Source organism: Drosophila montana, unplaced genomic scaffold (assembly GCF_035044405.1).
Source record: "Drosophila montana isolate Dmon_TW-CO22-7 unplaced genomic scaffold, ASM3504440v1 contig_3200_1, whole genome shotgun sequence".
Lineage (NCBI taxonomy): Eukaryota > Metazoa > Arthropoda > Insecta > Diptera > Drosophilidae > Drosophila > Drosophila montana.
Window position 1 is genome coordinate 5,838,920 of NW_026998080.1, and position 21,116 is coordinate 5,860,035.

Below are 21,116 nucleotides of genomic sequence, written 5' to 3' on the forward strand. Positions count from 1 at the left end.
AAATACGATTTGTTTATTCCATTTATCTATATATTATATTATTTCAAGGCTCATGAACCTAAACGCCGTCCATTCTATTAACGCTTTTAAAAAAATGTCGCATAATATTCATCTTTTTTGTTTGCCATTTATTCGATATATATTCGATTTAAGTAGGCTTTATCCCCAATAAACAGCGCATTATAATAACAGCACTCAGTTAACATTGCATTGACATGTCCCACAAATGTTAAACATGCCACAAAGCATTCCATTTGCCACATTTCATTTCTAATTTTGATTGACACTTACTTTTGCCCTTGGGAAACGTGTCCTTGTTGTGATCACCGACAACGCCGCCGTTAGCCATGATGGCAGCGTTGCCCGCCGCTACCGCTGCCGCAGCCGCCGCGGCTGCAGCACGCTCATGTCCGCTGCCGCCGCCGCCGCCGCCGCCGGCAGCACGATTGCGTGCACGGCCCGCAGCATTGCTGCGATAGGCATCCTGATGGCGCTGCTTGGCGTTCTGGCGCGTATAACGGTCCCGGGCCGCCGAGGCTGGCCACACGCAGACGCAGTGCGCCAGCAGCAGCAGCAGCAGCGGCAGGCAGAGGCCGCTGCCGCAGCGCCGGAACAATTTGAATGCGCGCATCTCGAAGCGGTTGCAACTGGGCCAAATGCGAACTAAGATCGTGCGCCTGAGGCCAGTGACGTCATGAGCGTGTCTTTGATAATTTCAGAAACTGGCAACAATTTTCAGCTTTTTTTTCTTTTTTTAGCTGTGGTCGTCTTTTAACACTTTTTGCTGCTTTGCGCGTGTTGTTTTTCGCGTTGTCAGCTCGAAAAAAAGCAGCAAAATTTTGCTACGTTTTGCGTGCCAAAAATACAACAAAATTTACGAACTCTTTCACTGCGTTTTATTGCTGTTGTTGTTGTCGCTGCAATTGCGTGTGCGTGTGTGTGTGTGTGTGTTTGTATTTGTAGCTGCTGCTTGTGTTTTTTTTTTAAACTTTTTTCTTTTTGTATAGGAACCAGTTTCACATTACGAAGGCTTTCGTTGTTGTTGTTGCAGCTTTTTGTTGCTGGCAGCTTTTCAGTTCTCTTTTTCGAGTTCGACTCGCACAGCTTTTGGTCTGTGTGTGTGTGTGTGTGTGCGTGTGTGTGTGTGTATATTTTGAGGTTAGGGAACGCGCGCGCAGGCGCAGCCTTTTTAAAAGCTTAATGCAAAGCCTTTTGCTGCCGTTTTTGTTGCAGTTGTTGTTGCTGTTGCTGCTGTTATTGTTATTTGGCACAAACACTGAGCCATTTTCTGGCTTAAACGAAAAACACACAGCTACAGCTGCAGCTGCACTTTGAGCCGCGTTTCTTGTCCCTGTCTCACCAATTAGCAGCGAAATCACAACAAATATATTTTCATATATATTTCACTTAGCTTCTTCTTCTTCTGGCAACACTCGCTAAACATTAGCTACGCGATGGATAACTCTTTATTTGTTGTTATTTTATGCCCAAGTATTATATTCGATTAGCACTAAATTAGCGGCAAGTCGCGGCGCAGGAATGGAGGGGGACAGCGAGAGATGCGATCTGCTACTTTTTATCGAGTGAATCGTTGCCTGGACTCGACTCTCGACTCTCGATTCTCGACTCTCGACTCTGGCAATTCGCGTCTGCGCAGCGTCACGTTGAACTCGAAACTGAAGCCGAAACAGACGTCGCGCAATTCACAGCGCAGAGCGAACAACCAAACAGCCAACACACACACACACACACACACAAGTATAGAGTACTCACGGCGAGTTAGGTAAAGAGCGAAATGTCTATAAAAGAATACAGGTAAACGGCGTTGGTAAAAGGTGAGCGGCGAAGATCTCTTGGCGAAGATCAGGCAGACAAAACTAAAGCAAAGCGAGCCGAGGCAAAGAAATGCTTCAACAGCCTGTTGCTTGTGCAGCTGCACAATAGATTTATACACACACACACACATACAGCTACGCTCACACACATACACCAACACACAGCTCGACTGGCAGGAGGCACACGGATGCAGAGCTAGCTAGTGCAGCAGGCACAGGTAAAACCAAAATGTAAAACCAAACGTAAGGCAATTTTATCGGAAAAGTCAGCCAAGTAATATGAAACTATGAGAATTTAAATGCCCCCCTCCCCCCTCAACAATTGCAATTGAATACCCTACACTTGACAGAGCCTAAAAGATTTGTGATCTAACTGAAAGTAACTCAAGATTGTGGTTAGATCGACTCGGTTTAAGAATAATAACTTAAGCTATACATTCGAGAAATCGGATAGAAATGATTAAACTATGGTAAGTCGGGATATACCTCGTTATTGTATTATAATAGACTAAGTGTAACTATAGCTAGTCAAGACCTTCATTTAATAGTTCTATTATAGTTTTAGCTACTTAAGAGCGTGATCTAACTAAGATTTTTCGTACTCAAGATTTCAAAATAATAAATACAATTTTTAAAATTAAAATGCGGTTATATTTTCCGCAGAGGATTAGTAAGTAATACATCTATTCTATTTACAAAGGTTATTTATGAAATGAATTTGTCAGAATATATTAGTATAAACTTGAGCGAGACTACAAATAATAGCTGAGATTATTCTATATAGAATATATAGATTACTATATATGTAATATATAGAGTACTTCAACTGAACAACGAGGAGCAGGGTTCCAATTCCTGCTCAGTTCAAAAAATTATGTTTGTACTTTATAATAATTAATATTATAATAAATTTTGTACAATTTATAATAATTAATATTATAATTATTATAAAATAAAATCAAAATTTCCCTTTCTAATTTATTTTCTATTTTCCCAAATATTAATTTATTCCGTGTATAATTGAATAACCCCATCGAATGCATATTAGAATAGATCTCTACTCGAGACAATCCTTGCGCTTATCAATAACTGTTTAATCCTAAGCCCCTCTTGACTTCCACTGACAGCTGGCCTCAGTGTGTGTGTGTGTGCATTTGTGTGCGTGTGTGTGTTGCAGCGGCTTCATGAATTCGTTGCGAACACGAGCAAAACACAGGTAAGTTCGTATATTGTGTATGTACCGAAATTCATAGCTGTTATTATTCTTCTTCTTCTTCCACATCGCTTAAATGCGGCGAATTCGCGGCGAAGCATTTAAACAGTTGTCGCACAGCCATGAGGCTCAGGTAAGCGCGCACGATCTCTCTCCCTCGCTCTCTTACGCTTGCTCTCTCTCTGTGTGAATGTGTGTGTGTGTGTGTGTGTGTCTGAGAGAGCTGCTTGGCTTGTGCAAATGCTGCCTTATAAGCACTCAAGTTCGCCGCTTGTCTTGTGCGCGTGTATGTGTACGTGTGTGTGTGTCTCTGCGTGTGTGTGTGTGTGTGGCTGATCTGCGTGGGCATCGAAACTACGGCGCTTTGGCTTTTGTCTTTTGGCCAAAAGATTTTTAGAAGCGCTGTCAACATTGTGTGTTTGCAAGATATTTGTGTGTTGGCTGGCCCATGAAAACTGAAAACCGTTCTCTCACCTGTTGCCGCACAGCGTATGCAACAGCGTTTCAGGGTATTTACGCCAGCGGGCAAACAGGACTCGTCGTCTTGGCTGTACAGGTAAAAATCAGGCGCATACTTCAGACGCACAATGCTGTCGGGCGGGCCATAAACCATAAATATTGTGCAGCAGCAGGATTGCATAGACAAAAGATGTGTGGCACGAAAAGCGCAACAGTCGCAGCTGCAGCCGAGTCCCACGCTGCGAGCTCAAGAGGCGTTGCTTTGTCTTACAGCTTGCAGCGTCTTCTTCATTGTTTTAAACAACATTTTCTTTTTAGTTTTTGAGCATGAAAATACATTTGAAATTTGAAAATCGTTTTAAAAGTTTTGTGGCACACGAGCCGAAGCGCCTCTTGAGGCTCGCCTGACTACGTCTTTCGTGTTGATCTCGAATCTGGAATCTCGAAGCTGCTTTTCGCTTGAAATTGATGTCTGTAATCAAACATATTAATAGCTGTCTATGCAGCAGTATCGGACCTCAATCACGACGACCACAGGCCACAACCCGTTCCACAAAAAAAAACCAAAGAGAAAAAAACATGAAAAAAAAAACAGAAGAAACAAAATCATCTGTCAAAAATCGAAGAACATGCAACTGACAAGAACTCGAGAGAAACCACTTGAAGGGGCACTCCATGGCCAGAGCATCCCCACTCCAAGCGCAAGCACTCCAAGAGCTGCCAGACAACAGGTAAACGAAGGTGTAAGAAATTGGTTACAAAACATTTTCCATGAAGCGTACAAAATGCCAGTGAAAATCTCAGCTGTGACGTTCCGCACCCTCCTCGAAAAAACCGAAAACCGAAAACGCCAATGCCAAACGATAGAACGAAAGAAAGCCTCTGACACGACCCTTGAGACGTTGTTGCAGTCTCCTGCTGCTCCTCATCATCGTCATCGATGTGTGGATGACTTTGCGCCTGACTGCGGCTAAGACTCTGTCGGATTAATGGTAACAAAAGGTTTCCAGTTCGCCCGCTCAAGTGTTTCGCTTAGCTGATCCTAACTCGGGTAGCTGCCCGCTGTCCCGCTCCGATCTCCGAACTCCGATCTTGCCTCCAGCACCCACTGAGCGCCGTTATTCAAGTGTCCGGAACGAAAGTGTGAGGCGTTTTGCACATTCGACAGCTGAATAGGGCCAACAGCGAGGAGCCACTGTACAGTCTGGCGCCGGTGCCAGGCACCTGGTTTTTTTCTACAGTCACTCAAAATATGAAATCAAAAGCAATGCAATTCTTGATTGAAGTAGATCTGTGCTTGATTTAAGAACCAGCATTCAACTTTATCCCAAAACAAGCAACTGGTTTTTTCTATAGAAACTCAAAATTTTAAATGAAAAGCAATGCAATTCTTGATTGAAGCAGATCTGTGCTTGATTTAACAACTCTACTTTATCCCAAAACAGTTTTATATATTACGAATTTTCAGCTTAAAGCAAGTATCTTCTTATGAAAAGCAATTTGTTCTAAGCTTAAGTTTTTTAAAACTTGTTTAAAGTATAATTTTCTTGGTATTTTTTCTGTACATAGTTTTAGTAAGCTCTTCCTTTGAAAAGAAATTCGTTCTTAGCTTAAGCATTTTTAGACTTGATTTAACAAGGTACAAGGTTTTAGTTAAGTCTCAAGTCTGTACATTTAATTTAAGCACGTGCTATGAGCCCTTAACACTAAGCTCCACACACTAATTGGATTGTCTGCCCTTTGGCGTGTTGCTCAGTTTCAGTTACAGGCACAAGTAGCCCCCCCTCCACCCCTCCCCCTCCCCCTCCCCCTCTCTCTGTAAGTAGTTGGGGGATAGATCGATCAACAAATTGCTACATCAGCATCAGCTGTCACACGTTTCGTATCTGCGAAATCCGCTTAGAATTAAAGCTAATTGCCAGGGCTTTCAAACGTGATGCGGCACATTTTTTAGTGTTTTTTTTTTTTCGTTTCTGCTTCTTGCCAAGATATAGCCCAATACTCGGCCAGTTTATAATCATGGCGTTGCCTTTAACCCCAACATGCAAATATCACGCTTCATTTGTTGACGCTGAAGAGGCTATGATGTTTTTTTTTTTTGTTGTTCATCTTTCGATTTGGACTTCAACTTCAACTGCGTCTTTGGCTTCCACTCAAATTCACATTTAACTGCCAGTTCGCATAAGTATTTTTCTTTTATTTTGTACATTTTATTGGTTGTCGCCATCAGCCAGCTCTGTGCAATACCCTACACCAAAAGGAGTAGAAGAACGAACTGACATGAACTTTAACATGACTAACATAGCATTACGAATGTACATCAGATTTGTACATTAAAGATCGTTAAGCTCTGAATATTCATTCCAATTAAATCAAGCCAAGTCTATGAGAATGGCACGCTTCATTACATACAAAAACATTTCTAAATATCTTAAACTAGAAATTCTAGTTAAAAAGAGAGCAAAGCAAAGCTGCAGGAATTATCAAAAGTTGTAAAATTTCTGTTATAATTCTCAACAATTTTAAGCCCAAGCTGTCTAAACATTGCTCCTTTTGGCTAGGATTATTGTGGGAGACTGTTTGATAGCTTTCCGAACTGTCTGCAAAAATCTTGTATTTCTGGTCGAGTGTTTTTATTGTTTGATTGACACTAGTCGGCTCTTATGATTTTGATGTACTTTTTAAAATGATTTCTTTTTTGTGTAATTCATTTGATAAAAGTGTGCTTTTATCCAGGGTGTACTTAGGTGTTCCTTGTTACAGTTAAACTAGAATCAATGCAACCAAGCTAAAGTGGTCAGTCAATGCCTTCTGTATTGCGGACATAGTTTACCAGATTCTGTTCTGCATCAAAAAAAAACTTGTTAGCAATTCGGGATACCCCTAACAGAAGTTTAAGCTGCGCACACAGGGTATTCCAAAGTCGCATTCCTAATTACTACAACATTAGCATGCCTGCTGGTTGCTGTAGTTGTTGTTATTGTTGCTTATGTATATCGTCGCACGACTCACGTTTCAGTTCAAGATTCAAAAACGTCTGCGTCTGTGTTGTTGTTATTGTTGTCCTTGTCGTATTCGCTTCGAGCTTAAGCTTTGAGTGTGTGCGCGCGCGTGTGTGTGTGCGCGTGTGTGTGTGTGTATGTGCTTTTTTCGCGCTGATAGTGTTGTTGTTGGTTGGGCTTTTTTTAATGTCTTTGTAAACATAATTGCAACAACTCCAATAACAGATTGTTTGCGCGACTTTAATCGCTTTGTCGTGAAGTGTGAAATATGAGCGGCCGCTGCGAGCCGAGCCGAGCAGAGCAGAGCCAAGCCGAAGAAGCGTGGCGAGGCGAGGAGCAGCGCGGCGCGGCGAGTCCGCGGCTGAGCCGAAGAGACGGCGAGACGAGGCGAGTCTCTGGGGAGCTTTTTACTTTTGCGGCGAGGGCGACGGCGACGGCGAAGACGATGGCGATGCTTTTTATTGTTGCGCACTGGACAGTGTCTTGGAATTTTGTTTGTGGGTGGGCGGGGGTGCGGCGCGGCGAGGCGCATTTAACAAAATAACAGACACTCATTTTTTGGTTTAAAAATACACACGAAATGTTGTTGATTTTTGTTTCTTCCTTTTTTTGTGTTTTGGCACATTTTGTTGTGCATAAATATTTGTGATGCGACTTAATATAAAATATGGCCAGGCAACAAACTTGCGCCTGTTGTTGTTGTCGGCGGCCATTTTGTCAACGAATAAGCTAGCAAGAAGAAGCAGCAGCAAGTTCAATTAGCGCATCGGTCGTATGCGCGCTTCGATTTGCTAAATTTAATCCAAGCATAAAGCACGAAAAATGGCAGATTGAAAAAGGGCAAAGAAAAATAAAATAAAAATAATAAAATACAAATAAAAAAGATAAAACAGGGCCAAGCTGGAGCGGACGTTTTAGCAACGCACACGTGTCCCCAGACTGGACTGAGCCCGGCCCGAGCGGGTAGCATGTCCAGGGCGCCCAGCGACAAGATGTTGCAACAACACTCGACAGCAACCTGTGGAGCCAGCCATTAGCCCATGAAGCATGAAACAAACGACGCTTGCAGAGAGCCCAAGCGAAGGCCTCTGCCACAATGCATTTGCGATAAGTGCCAAGGGAGGGCGAGAGAGGCAAAACGAGAGCAGCAGCAGCAGCAGAACAGTGTTGACAAACTGTGAAAGGCAAGAAAGAGCTAGTTCTGGAGGGAAAAAAGCTGCAACTGCAGCAAAACATATTAATGAAAGCTCACTTATTGGCTTATGGAGTTTGTTTATAATTTATTTTAAATATAATCGACTGGGACTTTATCTTCAATAATAGTACTATATGATTATTATTGAATTTAATTGAACTGAATGATTGACAGATTGATGCTCCACACACAGTTTGAAGTATAAAAGCTAGAAAGCTGAGGCTTTCATAATGTTTACTTTTTTCTGCAAAGTAATTGTAAATGCAAAATGAAGTGTTGGAAAATTCTCATCGAAACATGTTTGCATGAAATTTGTTTTGGCTTCTATACGATCGCTACGTAACTTAATTTTAAAAATGAATGTGAGCATTGTCAGAGACAAGTTTTGGAAAAAATTTTGGAAAATCCACACAGATCCAAGAAGAAAATATTAAGTTTTTGTTATATTGGCGATGTACCATGGCATTTATGGCTGCAGTATACTTAAGCAGAAGTCCGTAAAGTCTGTACAGAGGCTTTGATAACACTTGCTGTTCGACTTAAGTAATTCACAACAAATATTGAAAAGGGATATTCAGAAATAACTTACTAAAAGATTCATTATATTGTACAAATCAAACAAATCAAGGTATATTTTTGACAAAAGCCAGAGTTAACACACTTAAGCTTGTCCCGCAAATAAAAAGCCAGTTTTGACTGTAAACAAGCTGAATTGGCAACACTGCAGCAGAAGCTGCGACTGCGGCTGCGACTGTGGCTAAAGGCCCTTAAAAGCGAGTCGACGACGACGACGACCAAGTGAAGTGAAAGATTTGCGCAGTGAGATAGCTCATTTTGGACTTAAGGCTGTGCTTTGCTGTGCTGTGTGGAAGGTCTTGGGTCTTGGAGTCTCCAGTTGAGCTGAGTCTGGACGGGTTGTACGTTGCCTTGGCTAATCGGCGGCTATGTAAGTTGGTTGTTAAAGCCGCGTACGTGCGGCGACAGACGCCAAGATTCAAACGAACGTGAGATGTTGTTGCCATTTGTTGTTGTTCTTCTTGTTGTTGTTGCTGCGGATGGATGTTGACACAACAGCAACAGGCAGCCGCAGCCTTAGCAGCAGCAGCAGCAACAATCGAACCACAGCCGCATTCCAATATGTAAGGATTCTTCAGCGTGCAGCCACCCAATTGACAAGCCGCAGTCGCAGTCGCTGAGGCAGCCGCAGCCTCTGCCTCTGCTGCTGTTGCTGCCTCCTTGCTTGCAGTTGTGGCAAGGTCAATAGATTGCCAGCTAAGGTCACAGATACCAACTGTCTGTGTCTGCTGCTAATCGCACATAGATACACACATACACACATGCATACATAACCGTTTCGCTGCATATTGATTAGTTTCTAACAAACAAACCCCATAATAATATTATAATTAATTTAAACATTCCGCCAATGCTATTCACATTTATTTTTTTTTTTCCTCTCCTTCATTTGTTTTTAAATGAAAATTATAAAAATGCCAATAGCTGTATTAATTTGGGGTCTCTGTTGCTGTTGTTGTTGTTGTTGCTGCTGCTTTACGGATTTCATTTGTTTTTAAGCTTTGTTGTTGTTGTTGTTGTTTCTATAGAGTCAAGATTCGAACTGGAACCGGTTTGGCGCTCAACAACAACAATACACCGAAACGATGGCCGTTACCAAAGCTTCCACTTAGAGAGTGAGAGCGAGCGAGAGAGAGAGCGCAATAAAATGTACCTCATGCGCATGTGTGTGCGTGTGTATGTGTGAATTTCCTAAGAAAACGGATCGCTCAGCATCCAGAGTGGCTGAAAGGGGCACAAAATGCTGGCGCAAGAGATAAATTAGTCCCGATTATAGTACTTTTTAGCCATTTGCTGGCACATGCAGCACAGCAACACTGGAAACTTATACCATTCGAACATAATGGCCATAAGAGAATTTGTTGCATATTTGGCTTAAGAGCGAGCTGCAACCGCCAACACACACACATACACAAATGATAAGTGCGATCGTGTGTGTGTGTGTGTTTGGTAGTTCCGAAGAAAAACATTCACACAGAGAAGTTGACATGGCTAAGCTGCGTACACTGGCAGGGTGTGAGTCCAGGCTATGCTACGTTAAGTACGATCCGGTTCGTAACATTACTAATGTAGCAAAGTTTCGACACCTTTATATTTAGGTAGGGAAATAGCAAAGAAACATACTAGAGGCAATTTATGCAAGTCGCGCAACCAAACAGCACATGAGTAAATACACACACCTTAATGGGAAATAAAAAGATTGGGTAATGCACAACTAAGTGGGAAATAAATTGGTGTACAAACTGAAAAGGTAAAGGGATCTTTTTAAGCCTTCGTTTGAGCTGAACTCAAATTAATTTGATGCACAGTACTTAATGTACATATAGGGAATTAGCAAAGACATGCACCTCGGAAAATTTAATAATACAGACGCACACCACACGCAATATACGAAACAGACTAAAAAGTTGGTAAATAGTTCAAGAAAGAAAAAAGATTAGAAAACCCAAACTATTTAAACAACACTTCCAGTTGGGATCAAAAATTGATTTTACTATAGAAAAATAAAGTTAAAGGGTTTTGTAAGCCGAACTATTTACGCCGAACTTCTAGCTGTGATTAACAACTGATTTTATTAAAATTAATTTTATTATACTGGGCCTTTTATAAAAATGCGTCGTCAAAATAATCACGGAACTCGAAGTAAAAATAAGGCAATAGCAAAGACACACACCACAGAAAAGAAAATAGCAAAGACACAAAGCTTAGTGGGAAATAAACAGCGCTATGAAATAACGATGGGATAGGGAAATCATTAAAGATGGAAAAATGGCAGGAAAAGGGAACTTTATCAACCAGCTTGCGAGCTGGAATTAAAGGTTCATGGTGTAAAACTATCAATATATATAAAATCACAACACCAAAGCTAAGGTACTTTTGGCAGCTAAGGGGAATTTGTTTACCCAAAAGAAAACTCTTATAGCGAACTGTCTTCAGCTTAAGCGGCGTTAAAAAGTTCAAAGTATTTCAGGAATGAAAGAAATATATTTGTGTAGCTGGGCTCAAATTGAGTTGTACTCGTTATAACGGTCACAGCACAAAGCACGCCCATTGTCTGACATGAGGAATTTCTATTGTCCAAAATGCCGATAACTAAGCGAAGGCACTTCAAACGAGTCCAAAGCGCAGTGCGTGAGTGTGAAAGGGAGAGAGAGAGAGAGTGAGAGGGAGTGTGTATGTGTGCGCGTGTGCTTTAAATAATGGCAAATGTATTACCATTATTATTAACCCTTGGGTTGCTGCACAGGTCATATGCCAATCTACCAAGGTGTGTGTGTGCCTGTGAGTGTGCATGTGTGTGCGCGCGTGTGTGTGTGTGTGTTGGCGCATGCGCACTCGATTGTATCGCTCGGAGAGGGGCAAAGAACACCCGATGCGAGATCAGCGAGCGGCGTGCAGCCGCGCGTGAAGTTTTCCAACTTCATTTTGGGCTCTGCTTTTGTTATTGTTTTGTTCAAGCTGTGCTCAGGGTAGGGGGAGGGGGAGGGGGCGAGGGCGAAGTTTTGTCAGAGACACAAACACACACACACACACACACACACACAACGGGCAGTTTAACTGAAAATGAAACGCATGCGTGTCGGTGTCGCCACCAGCAACGGCAACAACAACAGCAGCAGCAGCAACAGCAGCACGGGCGCAGTCAGCGGGGGTGTGAGTGCAACAATTGGTTGCAAGCAGCGAGCAGCGAGCTGTGCTGAGTGCCAGTTCGCATTTGTTGCATAGAAGTTCTTGCATTTGGGCTTTGCCATAAAACACTTGAAGCATAACTTTAGCCCAGAGTTGCCACGACAACAACAACAACAACAACAATTGGCGTTACGCTTTGCCGAGGCTCGGCCTGCAGTTGAAAGTTGAATGCAGCTATTTTTTGTTTTTGTGCGTTTTTTTTTAATGGGCTTTTAATAAATTTCCCATTGTTTGGCAGCTGTGATTCGCTCTTAATTTCAAATTTTTGTTTATTTTGGTACAGACCTTAATTAAATTGGCGCGTGTTGCGTTTTTTTCTTGTTTTTTTTTTGGAGTCGTGCCGCAAAGTGGGGCACAGCTGCCTAATTGCCGCACAGATGTACTTGTGCTAGGCGCATAGTTACCTTTAATTAACGAATTTAGAATTACACGCCAGCTGCACAGCCGCACAGGCAGACTCACCTGCAAATAGAGAGCGAGAGAGAGAGAATGTTAATTGTGATTGGTTAAATGGCTTTTGAGTCAGACTTAAGCTTAAATGCACTGCGCGAAATACTATGGACACAAGAATTTGCAGCTTAAATGGCAACAGGCTAAGAAACTAGAGAACAATTAGGCACAAATCCATACACACAAACACACACAGACATGCGTATGTATTTGTGTGGCAAACGGCCGCTCAATTTTACAGTTATCGCGTTGCCTTGCAACACTTTCGCTTCGTTAAATGCGCTGCGCGACACAGCCGCAGCCGCAGCCGCAGCGAAGGCGTCAGCACAGCAACATGGGCGTGGCACTCGAACTGGCACTTTTCAATTTCACACGCTGCGCGACCAAACGCGAAAATTCTCACGACACTGAAGCAACAGAGGCAGCAGCTACAGAGGCAGCAACAACAACTGCAACAACTGCCACATCGAACCAAGACGGCGGCTTCGAAATGATGCCAGAGTCTGCGTTGCTGCCACATGCAGCAAAGTGACGCGCTTTTCTTTATTTTTGGTGCCTCTGCCTCTTTCTGTGGCGCCCCACTCACTCGCTCACTCACTCACTTACTTTTTTTTTTTTGACTGACAATAGCCGCCGCGTTGCAAGCTGCAATTGTGACACATGTAACGGCGGCAGCTGCAACAGCCTGCCACTTGCAACATGTGTCGGCCTTTGGCTAATTGTGGGTTAGCATCTCATGATTTACAAAATGTGCCACTTAGCCAAAGGTCAAGGCAACACAGCATTTGCTGCGGCATCTGCGAAAACTAAGTTCAAAACTATTTTTTGCCTGTGACTAAGCGACAGATGGACGATAAAAAAAAGTCTAGACTATTCCAAGAAACATTTGCTCCACTTTTCATAACTGCAAGTTTTTACTCAATTCCAATCTTCCGCTTCCCTTTTTTTTTTTCTAGCCCCATTTGATTCGCTTTCTACGAATGATTATCTTGGGCAAAAGTCCCCACAACATCTATTTTTTTCCCTTAATTTCTTTCAATTAATCGCAATTTCATTTAAAATACGGTATTTTTTAAGCCTTGCTTTAAAATGTGTTGCATGGTAAAAGGAGAATTTAGAAATAAAAAATTTTTTAGTATTTTTTTCTGAAGAAAGAGTCAAATTGTATTATAAAATATGCTTTACATACAAAGTATGAAACACGTGTCGGATAAAATATATATATAAATATATTTTATATCTTTTTTTTTCCTCTTTATATACTTATAAATCTCGTTGATAAATGTTGCTTCATTTTATTACACTCTTGAGCAATTACATTTCTTGTGAAATCCCTTCGAGGTGTGTCTGCTTTAAAGATAATTATCAAGATAAGTTCAGGTTGAGCGATGACCAAACAGTTCGTTACAAATCCCTGAACCCAACCCCAAGAAAATTGTAAGACTTTTAGTGCAAAACCTTCAGCTAAAAATTATTAAAGCTCGCAGCATTTATCTTTAAGCATATTTTGTATTATTCTTTAAGGAATATCTGAAAAATTCAGTTTAATGTTGAGCTAAGCATACATCCGATCTATGTAGAACCCAAATATCCATTAACTATCCAAACCAAATAGACGCTTATAATATTAAAGAGAGCTGAAGAATATTAAAGCACAAACTTTTGGCTCAAAGCTCAGTTAAGCCCAAGGATCACAAGTATTTCCCAGTATTCATTTTTGACTTTCCTAGCTTAAAATTTCCTTTAAGGAATTCCCCTTGCTTGTGTCTACGCCAATCAAAACTCTTCTTCTTAATACCCTGATCTAACCCCAAGAAATCAGAGCATTATATGTACGTTCAAGTTTTTAACGGGCGATTTCTGAAAATCGTGGCTTTAAGTGTTCCGTTGGGCCATAAACAAATGTCTGTTTAAATATATATTTTGTATACAAATGCGATACGATAATAATAATAATCGTATCTATAAATTATGGGCATAGCGAAATGAGCTTTGTGGGCGGATGTGTTGGATGAAATTTGATTTGATGGCGGCATTAAATATATTTGCGCTCTTTATGCTTGATTATTATTATTGCTGCCGTTGTTGTTGCTTTTGTTGTTGCGTCTGTTGCAGCTTGGGCATATTGTTTCCATCAATGTGCGATATCTGTGTGTGTGTGTGTGTTCTGCTCTATATACAAAGACATAGAGATACATATACCAAATTCTGCGACTATGCAGAATTTGTTGTAATTGTATTCGCATTCATATATGTTATATGATGGCATTTCTCTACGTTAACGGACAATGCACAGACGGATCGGAGGCATTATATTAAGGCATATGCGAGGGTTGATTAAATAGTTTGTGAAACAACAGAAACATTTTTTTATATATATTTATCAGGCTATATATTTGGATATATTTTCTTGACGAACAGGAGCGTATATTTATTTAAGTTTTGTATAAACTTATGAAAAATATAGAGAAATAATTGGTTATATAATGGACAGATGGGCGGACAGATATACGGACGAACGGACAGATGGAAGGACAGACGGACATATATATATCAACTCGACTTTTAATGCTGATTTGGCATATACATATATACTTTATAGGGTCGGAGGTGTCTCCTTTTCCACTCTCAACAAGGGATAAACGAACTATGATTTATTTTAACTTGTTTTTAGTTTTAACATTTTTATTTATTTGTATAATTTTGCAATGGTTACAAATTTGCTTGCCAAGATTTGGCTTGAAAATAATTTAACTTATTATTGCTAACGAAAAAAATTTACATATTTTTTACTGCAACATGCGCCTTCAATAAAATCAGAAAAACAGTTTCGAGTTATTTTTGTTTTCTTCGTAACTTTCTGGGAATTTTAAAGCGGGAATTACGTTAAAATATGAACAACATATAAGATTTATAACTTTGTCAATCAATTGCTAATTAAAGTTGATTTCTAGTTAACCAACAGACAAGCAGACGCTGTTTTTTTTTTTTTTTTTGCTAGTAATCAACTTTGTGGTAATTAGCACACTTTCAGCAATAAATCGAACGCAATCAAATCGAGAGGCTCCCTTTCTCCCTTTGGCCCCGCCTCACTACACCCAACCCCCTTATGCCAAGTGAGACAAAGTCCGTGTTGCATGATGCTGATAGGCATGCACTGGACGGCTGCTATTATCAAATGCTCGAGATTTGTTGACGCTGGCCGTGTCAAAAGTTATCGCGGCTGCTAAACAAAAATACAAAAACATTCAATAAAATAATAAAAAAGAATATATATGGAAATATGCTGAGGCAGCGGTCGCAACTTGGCCACAGCTCGTGTTCGGCACCGGAGACAGAGACAGCGACAGAGACGGAGACGTGGACGTGGCCGGAGACGTGGCCGGAGACGTGGACGGAGTCGATGCCGGCGACTCGTAATTCAGCTAAAAAAAACATGGCGACAACAAGCGCGCCCGTTTCCAATGAAAAAAAACAAAAGCCCAGCCACAAAAATAATTGAAAAACAAATTAAAAACAACACACAAAAAACTGAGCAGAAAAAATAATGCTCAAATAATATATGAAACGTTGGCAATTAATTGAAAAAAAAAGAAGAAGAAAGAAATGAAAAATATTATTATTATTATCTGTATATGAAAAGCGGACAAGCGCGCCCCAATATGCGAGCTATGGCCGGGCTTCGCTCGTTCCAGTGGACAACTGGACATGGACACGGCTCACTGAGCTGGCTGCCTGACGGGCTGACCAAAGCGGAGAGAGGCCGAGAATGATGAGGCCCAGCCGGGCGGGCCCAGCTACAGAAATTAATCAAAACTTACAGGGCGTATCGTTGAGCTGCGGCACAGTTACAGCTCGTGGCACAGTTCGAGAGCTGCCCATAGAGGAGCCCATTGTCGGGCGGGCTCAGCAAATGCCGCTTATGACAGCTGTCAGCAGCAATTTGATTGAATTTGAAACGAAGACCAAGTCGTAGGGCAGCTAACTCGTTACATGGCAATAGACATGCGATACTTATCAATCGCTACTTCTTACTCCTTTGTAATTAGATCCCATATCATTCGCTCGTCTCAAAAAGTCACTCGCTACTCGTTTGTCTCGACTAATTACCCGCTACTCGTTTGTCTCGACTAGTCACTCGTTACTCGTTTGTCTTAACTGGCCACTCGTTCTCGTTTGTCTCGACTATTCACTCGCTTCTCGTTTGTTTCAATTGATCACTCGCTACTCGTTTGTCTCAACTTCCACTTCTTACTCGTTACTCGTTACTCTTAACTTATAATTCACTTCTAATCCCTTTCAGCTCATGACCCACATATCATTAGTCGCATTTTCTTACTCTCTTGCCCTCTTTTATTAATCGCTGCTTGTTACTCGTTAGTCGCTACTCGCGACTATCGAAGATCATACCCTAACCAACTTCATGTCAGCATCTCTCTGGTCTGTCTGGAAGTCACATCTCTGCCAGAGACGGCAACTAACAGGACTGGCGCAGCTGATGGCACACATAAGCGCTGGATATGGTTATGGAGCAGCCTTTTGAAATATCGGGCTCCACTTATGGCAATTGCCAGGCGACAGCTTGGCTTAATTAAAAACGCAGCCAAAGTCGAAGGGTAGCTCACAACTCGTACTCGTCACTCGTCGCTCGTCGCTCGTTAGTTGTCTTGCTTAAAATGGCTGGATGTCGTTGCATATGACCAACTATGGCCACGAACTGGCTGGGTATAGGATGCGCTCTGCGCTGCCAATTGATCAATTATGTCGCATTGACCATTTTGGGCTGCAGCTGGATGTTGATGTTGCCATCCTCGCTGCCGTTGCAGTTGATGTTGCAGTTGCAGCGCTTGCAACAGCCATATTTGCGGCAGGTTTATGGCTTTGCCCGCCCGCATTGGCCAATGCGCACATCATTTTGCTGTTGTTGGCGTTGACAAACGTTTTGCAATTCGGTCAATCGAATGGCCAAGATGGGAATGGAGCCGCCGCTCATGGAGAAAGTTCAGTTCGAGTCGCCCAACAACAACGAGTAGAAAAAAAAAAAACTCAACTTTAACTTGGCCAAAGCACTCGCGTCTAATGCATAGATTCTGTTTTATGTTTTAGCGGGCAACAACAGACACACCAAAAAAATGTACAAAAAAAAAGGCATTAATTACTTCCGGAGCGAACAAAAAGCACCAAAGCTGAGACTGAGGCTGAGGCTGAGACTGGGGCTGAGCTGCTGGAGCAGCAGATACCGGTTCTTCAGAGATCCACAAAGGTTTTTCTCAACCTCTTTTTTTGGAGCGCACGGCGGGTGTTCATCAAAATTCAATGAGCTCTACGTACTGCCAACAGAGTTTCATATTGGATTGGGTTTGTTTTTTTTTTTTAATCTTCTTTTTTAGCATATAATGTGAAAACGAATGCCTGTATGGGCATTAAATTCAGAATGGTTCGACGACTTTACAATACCACAGGCTTCAGCATAAAATTCTGCTTTTTGGCATTCATATACGTTTTTATGCTCTGTTCACACAATGTGCAAGAAGAGTTTATTGGTTGTGTCTGCCTACTGAAGCTATTGAAACTCGCAATACTTGTTCTGATATGCGAAAAAGCTGAAGATAAAATGTATATTCTAGAGTCCGATCACAGCGACACCTGCCGGCTGCAATTGTGAACCATTCGGAAATATTTTTCAATTTAAAAAATAACTCAGTATTGCCTGAGAATATAGTTTAGGAGTCACTATTAATCAGTTATAAAGTCACCCATTTAACAATCAAGTAGAATCTAAGGTCACAGTTTGAGGGTCACTGGTCAACAGCTTTAGAGTCATACACTCAACGGTCAAGCGGACCTATGTTTACAGTTTAAGATTCCCTGTTAAATAGTTTTAGAGTCAGCCACTCAACAATCAAGTAGACTCTAAGGTCAAAGTTTGAGAGGCACTGCCCAATAGTTTTAGTCACCTAATCAACATTGAAGTGAACTCTAAGGGCACCGTTTGAGAGTCACTGTTCAACAGTTTGAAAGTCACCCTTTCAACAGTCAAGTACACTCTAAGGTCACAGTTTAACAGTTTAAGAGTCACTCGACAATCATGTAAACTCTTTTGTAAAGTGGTTTAAACATGGAGCACTCCGAACAGAGTATTGTGCAGTCGTTAACAGGCAATTGCAACGCCTTTACTGGTTTTCTTCTTCTTCAAGTTGGGGCTCTAGAAACGTGCTGAGCCTAACAATATTATTTATTGTTTGTAAGTTCTGCTCGCCTTTTCTTTAAAATTTTCGACTGGCTTTCGAAATATTTTAATATTTTTGTTGTTGTTTTTTTTTTTGGGTTATGATAATATGTGCCTACATGTGTACACGTTGTACACGTTGTTTTCGTTGCTGTCATCTATTTTTGAGGTGATTTTTAACGCTGCAATCAGCAGAAGTCAACACAAAGGTCGCCCGAGGTGAGGCACATGTAGAGGGAAGGCAAACGGGGGGCGGAAAACGACGCTCGACTCGCAGCTGTACTTGCACTTAGTTTACATGTAAAGCAGACATTGTAACAAGCTCAATGACAGCGGCAGCAACTGCAACGGCAACTGCAACAACTGTGGCAGCAACTGCAACGGCAACTGCAACAACTGCGGCAACTTCTGGCATTCCCATTGGAAATCTGCCGCAGTGGAGAAGTTTGAGAATGCGTTGTGCCTTCCAAGAAATGTCGAGTGCAGCCAATGCCAATTGGGCGCCCAGTTGTTGCTGTTGTTGTAGTTGTAGTTGTTGCTACGTGATCACCATGGCAATTTCTCAATTGTATTTTTATTGACTAAAATATTGGATGGCATTCAAGCGTCTGATCGTGTGCGTGTATCTGTGTGTCTGTGTATCTGTGTGTGTATAGAATTTTCATTGGAGCAGCGCCGTCTCGTCGGACACTCCCAGAATTTGTTGTTGTTATTTGGTTCATGTCGCATGTAAAATAATTGTGACATTACGCGACAATTGTTGCCTTTTTTTCGGTTTACTGTCGATAATTTTAGCTCCGATTTATTTGGGCATTTGATTTGGTCTCGGCTTAGAGCCTAAAAATAAAGTAGAGTTGAGTTTTTCAGCCCAGCTTAGGGCATATTATTAACATAATGAGTTTTTGTTTTATGCAAATTAATAGGGCTTGGGTTTTTGATTTTGTTTTAAGTGTGGGAAAGTGTCGTGTTGAAAGGGAAGGAAATACTTAAGAATAGTTGTCGGGTGCTTTCAATACATTTATCTCTACATGTCCGGCTGATAATGTGTTAATTTTCGTTAGATCTCACAGATATGTAGATCAGCTTTCTTTAACTACAATCAACCAGCTTTGAGATTTAAGATATCTACTAATTAGTCTTGTATTATACATAAAACACAGCTAATAACAGCATAAGGGATAACCTAAAGGAATCTATACAAATGTTCACTTAAATAATGTTAAAGTATTATTATGTTAAGAAGCCTTTTCTGTTAATTTCAGAAAGTACTTATACTAAAGCATGTTATAAATGTTAAATATGTCAAAATGTAAATATAAATCGAATTTATCAATTACTTAAAATCTATTATTTTTATAAATTTTCTACACCTCAATATAAGTTAAAAAGTCGGTATTATTCTGCAAGCAAAATAAAATATAATTTAAATTTTATAAAGCCCAATTTCTAATATTTTAACCAATTTCTGCTTAATTTCCCATTAAAATGTTAGCTTAATTCTCCTCGAATTTGCTCTCGCCTAAATTAAAGAACAGTTTTAGCTAAAGTGTAAAAACCACTAAAAAAAACCACTCGAAGCTGTAAATACAAAAACCACAAAACGCAATAGATATGCGTATAATAACAGTGTATGCATGTGAATGTGCTCGACTATTTATCGCAGTGTGACGATCTGAGCAGCGGCATTTTGAAATTGAAAACACATTTGTATACAATTTGAATTGTGGCTGTCAACCCATTGTTGTTGTTGTTGTTGTTGTTGTCGCCATGGAGCTAATGCGCGTTGCCTGTTTTTGTTGTTGTTGTTGTTGTTTGTGGCTTACGTATGCGCAAGTCGTACGCTTTGACGTTGTTTCAACATTGGCTTTATGGGTGCAGCAGAGCCCCAAAAGTCCGACTTGGACTTAAAGTGCAGTTTTTCATTTGGGAAAGTCATCCAAGTGTGTGCGTGTGTGTGTGTGTGCGTGTGTTAGTTAACTAATGACTTCTGGGAATGGCAGAAGAGCTCGACTTTTAACACTTTGCGCTGACCCAAACGAGAATTAGCTATTAGCTATTAACCCTTGTGTGCCAGCGCCTATTAACCTCGCCGCCAACTGCAGCAGCAACAGCAGCAGCGGCAGCATCACGCAGATCACAGATCTAACCTCAAATTACTTCCGCTGCATGATTCCGATTCTGTTGCAGCGCACGCACACAGCCAAAACAATTACTCAGCAGACACGTACGCGCGCACTTCTGTGTGTGTGTAATCTATATAACCAATCTGTGCAGAGGTAGGTAGGTAGGTACACGAGTGCAAACCGCGCCTGTCGCACTATTCCATCAACAGGTGTAATTAACGCGCGCGTCTGGGCCGCCACTTGCAGCGGAAATTCCAGGCAGGAAAATTGTAATGTCAGCCCCTCGGCCCCAGAGCATAACGATTTGATTTTCAGCTTAATTACCGCTTGGCTGGCAATCCTGCAATAGCAGCAGCAGCGGCAGCAGCAACGTCGGCAACGGCAGAACCAGTTACCAAACACCGGATGATGAACACCGGATGGGGCGGCCTCTGGTGGGTTGGCCAAGTGCTATTACTAGCTTGGGCTATTTTGTCGCCAATTCGCGGCGAATTCTAAAAAGTTTTGTTATCACTTTGGGAGCAGGCCTGCAAAGAATAACAGGAAATCGAACCGGCTGCGCAACTGCTTCAAGGAAGAAAGCGCGTAGGGAGCAAAACAACAACAAGCCAATACAGAAAAAGCAGAAACAACCGAACCTGTTAAGACAGCAGCAACAACAGCAGCAGCAGCGGCAGCAGCAGGCGCTGAGCATAAATCAAATTTAATGCAAGCTTTCTTGCTGTGCTCTTCGCTCTTTGCTGCTGCTGCCGCTGCCAGCGCCTGCTTAGCAGCTGTTAAGCTACATCAAGGCTCTGCTCTGCCGCTGTTGCTTTGAGCTCCTGCTTTGCTTTCGCTTTGCTTTT

At 41.6% G+C, this 21,116-nt stretch overlaps 1 protein-coding gene across 2 annotated transcripts in view; it reads right to left on the minus strand.

The window, feature by feature from the left end:
• The window catches only part of Egfr (epidermal growth factor receptor), a 45,345-nt gene that overhangs the window by 15,639 nt on the left and 8,590 nt on the right, over positions 1-21,116 (minus strand). Inside the window, exon 1 of one of the 2 annotated variants that reach the window (XM_064686421.1) lies at positions 292-646. The exons of the other annotated variant lie outside the window; for it this stretch is intronic. Coding sequence (XP_064542491.1) covers positions 292-631 — 340 coding nt within the window. The 5' untranslated portion in view covers positions 632-646. Of the gene's footprint in view, positions 1-291; positions 647-21,116 lie in introns of those variants that run through there. 2 annotated transcript variants of the gene reach the window in all.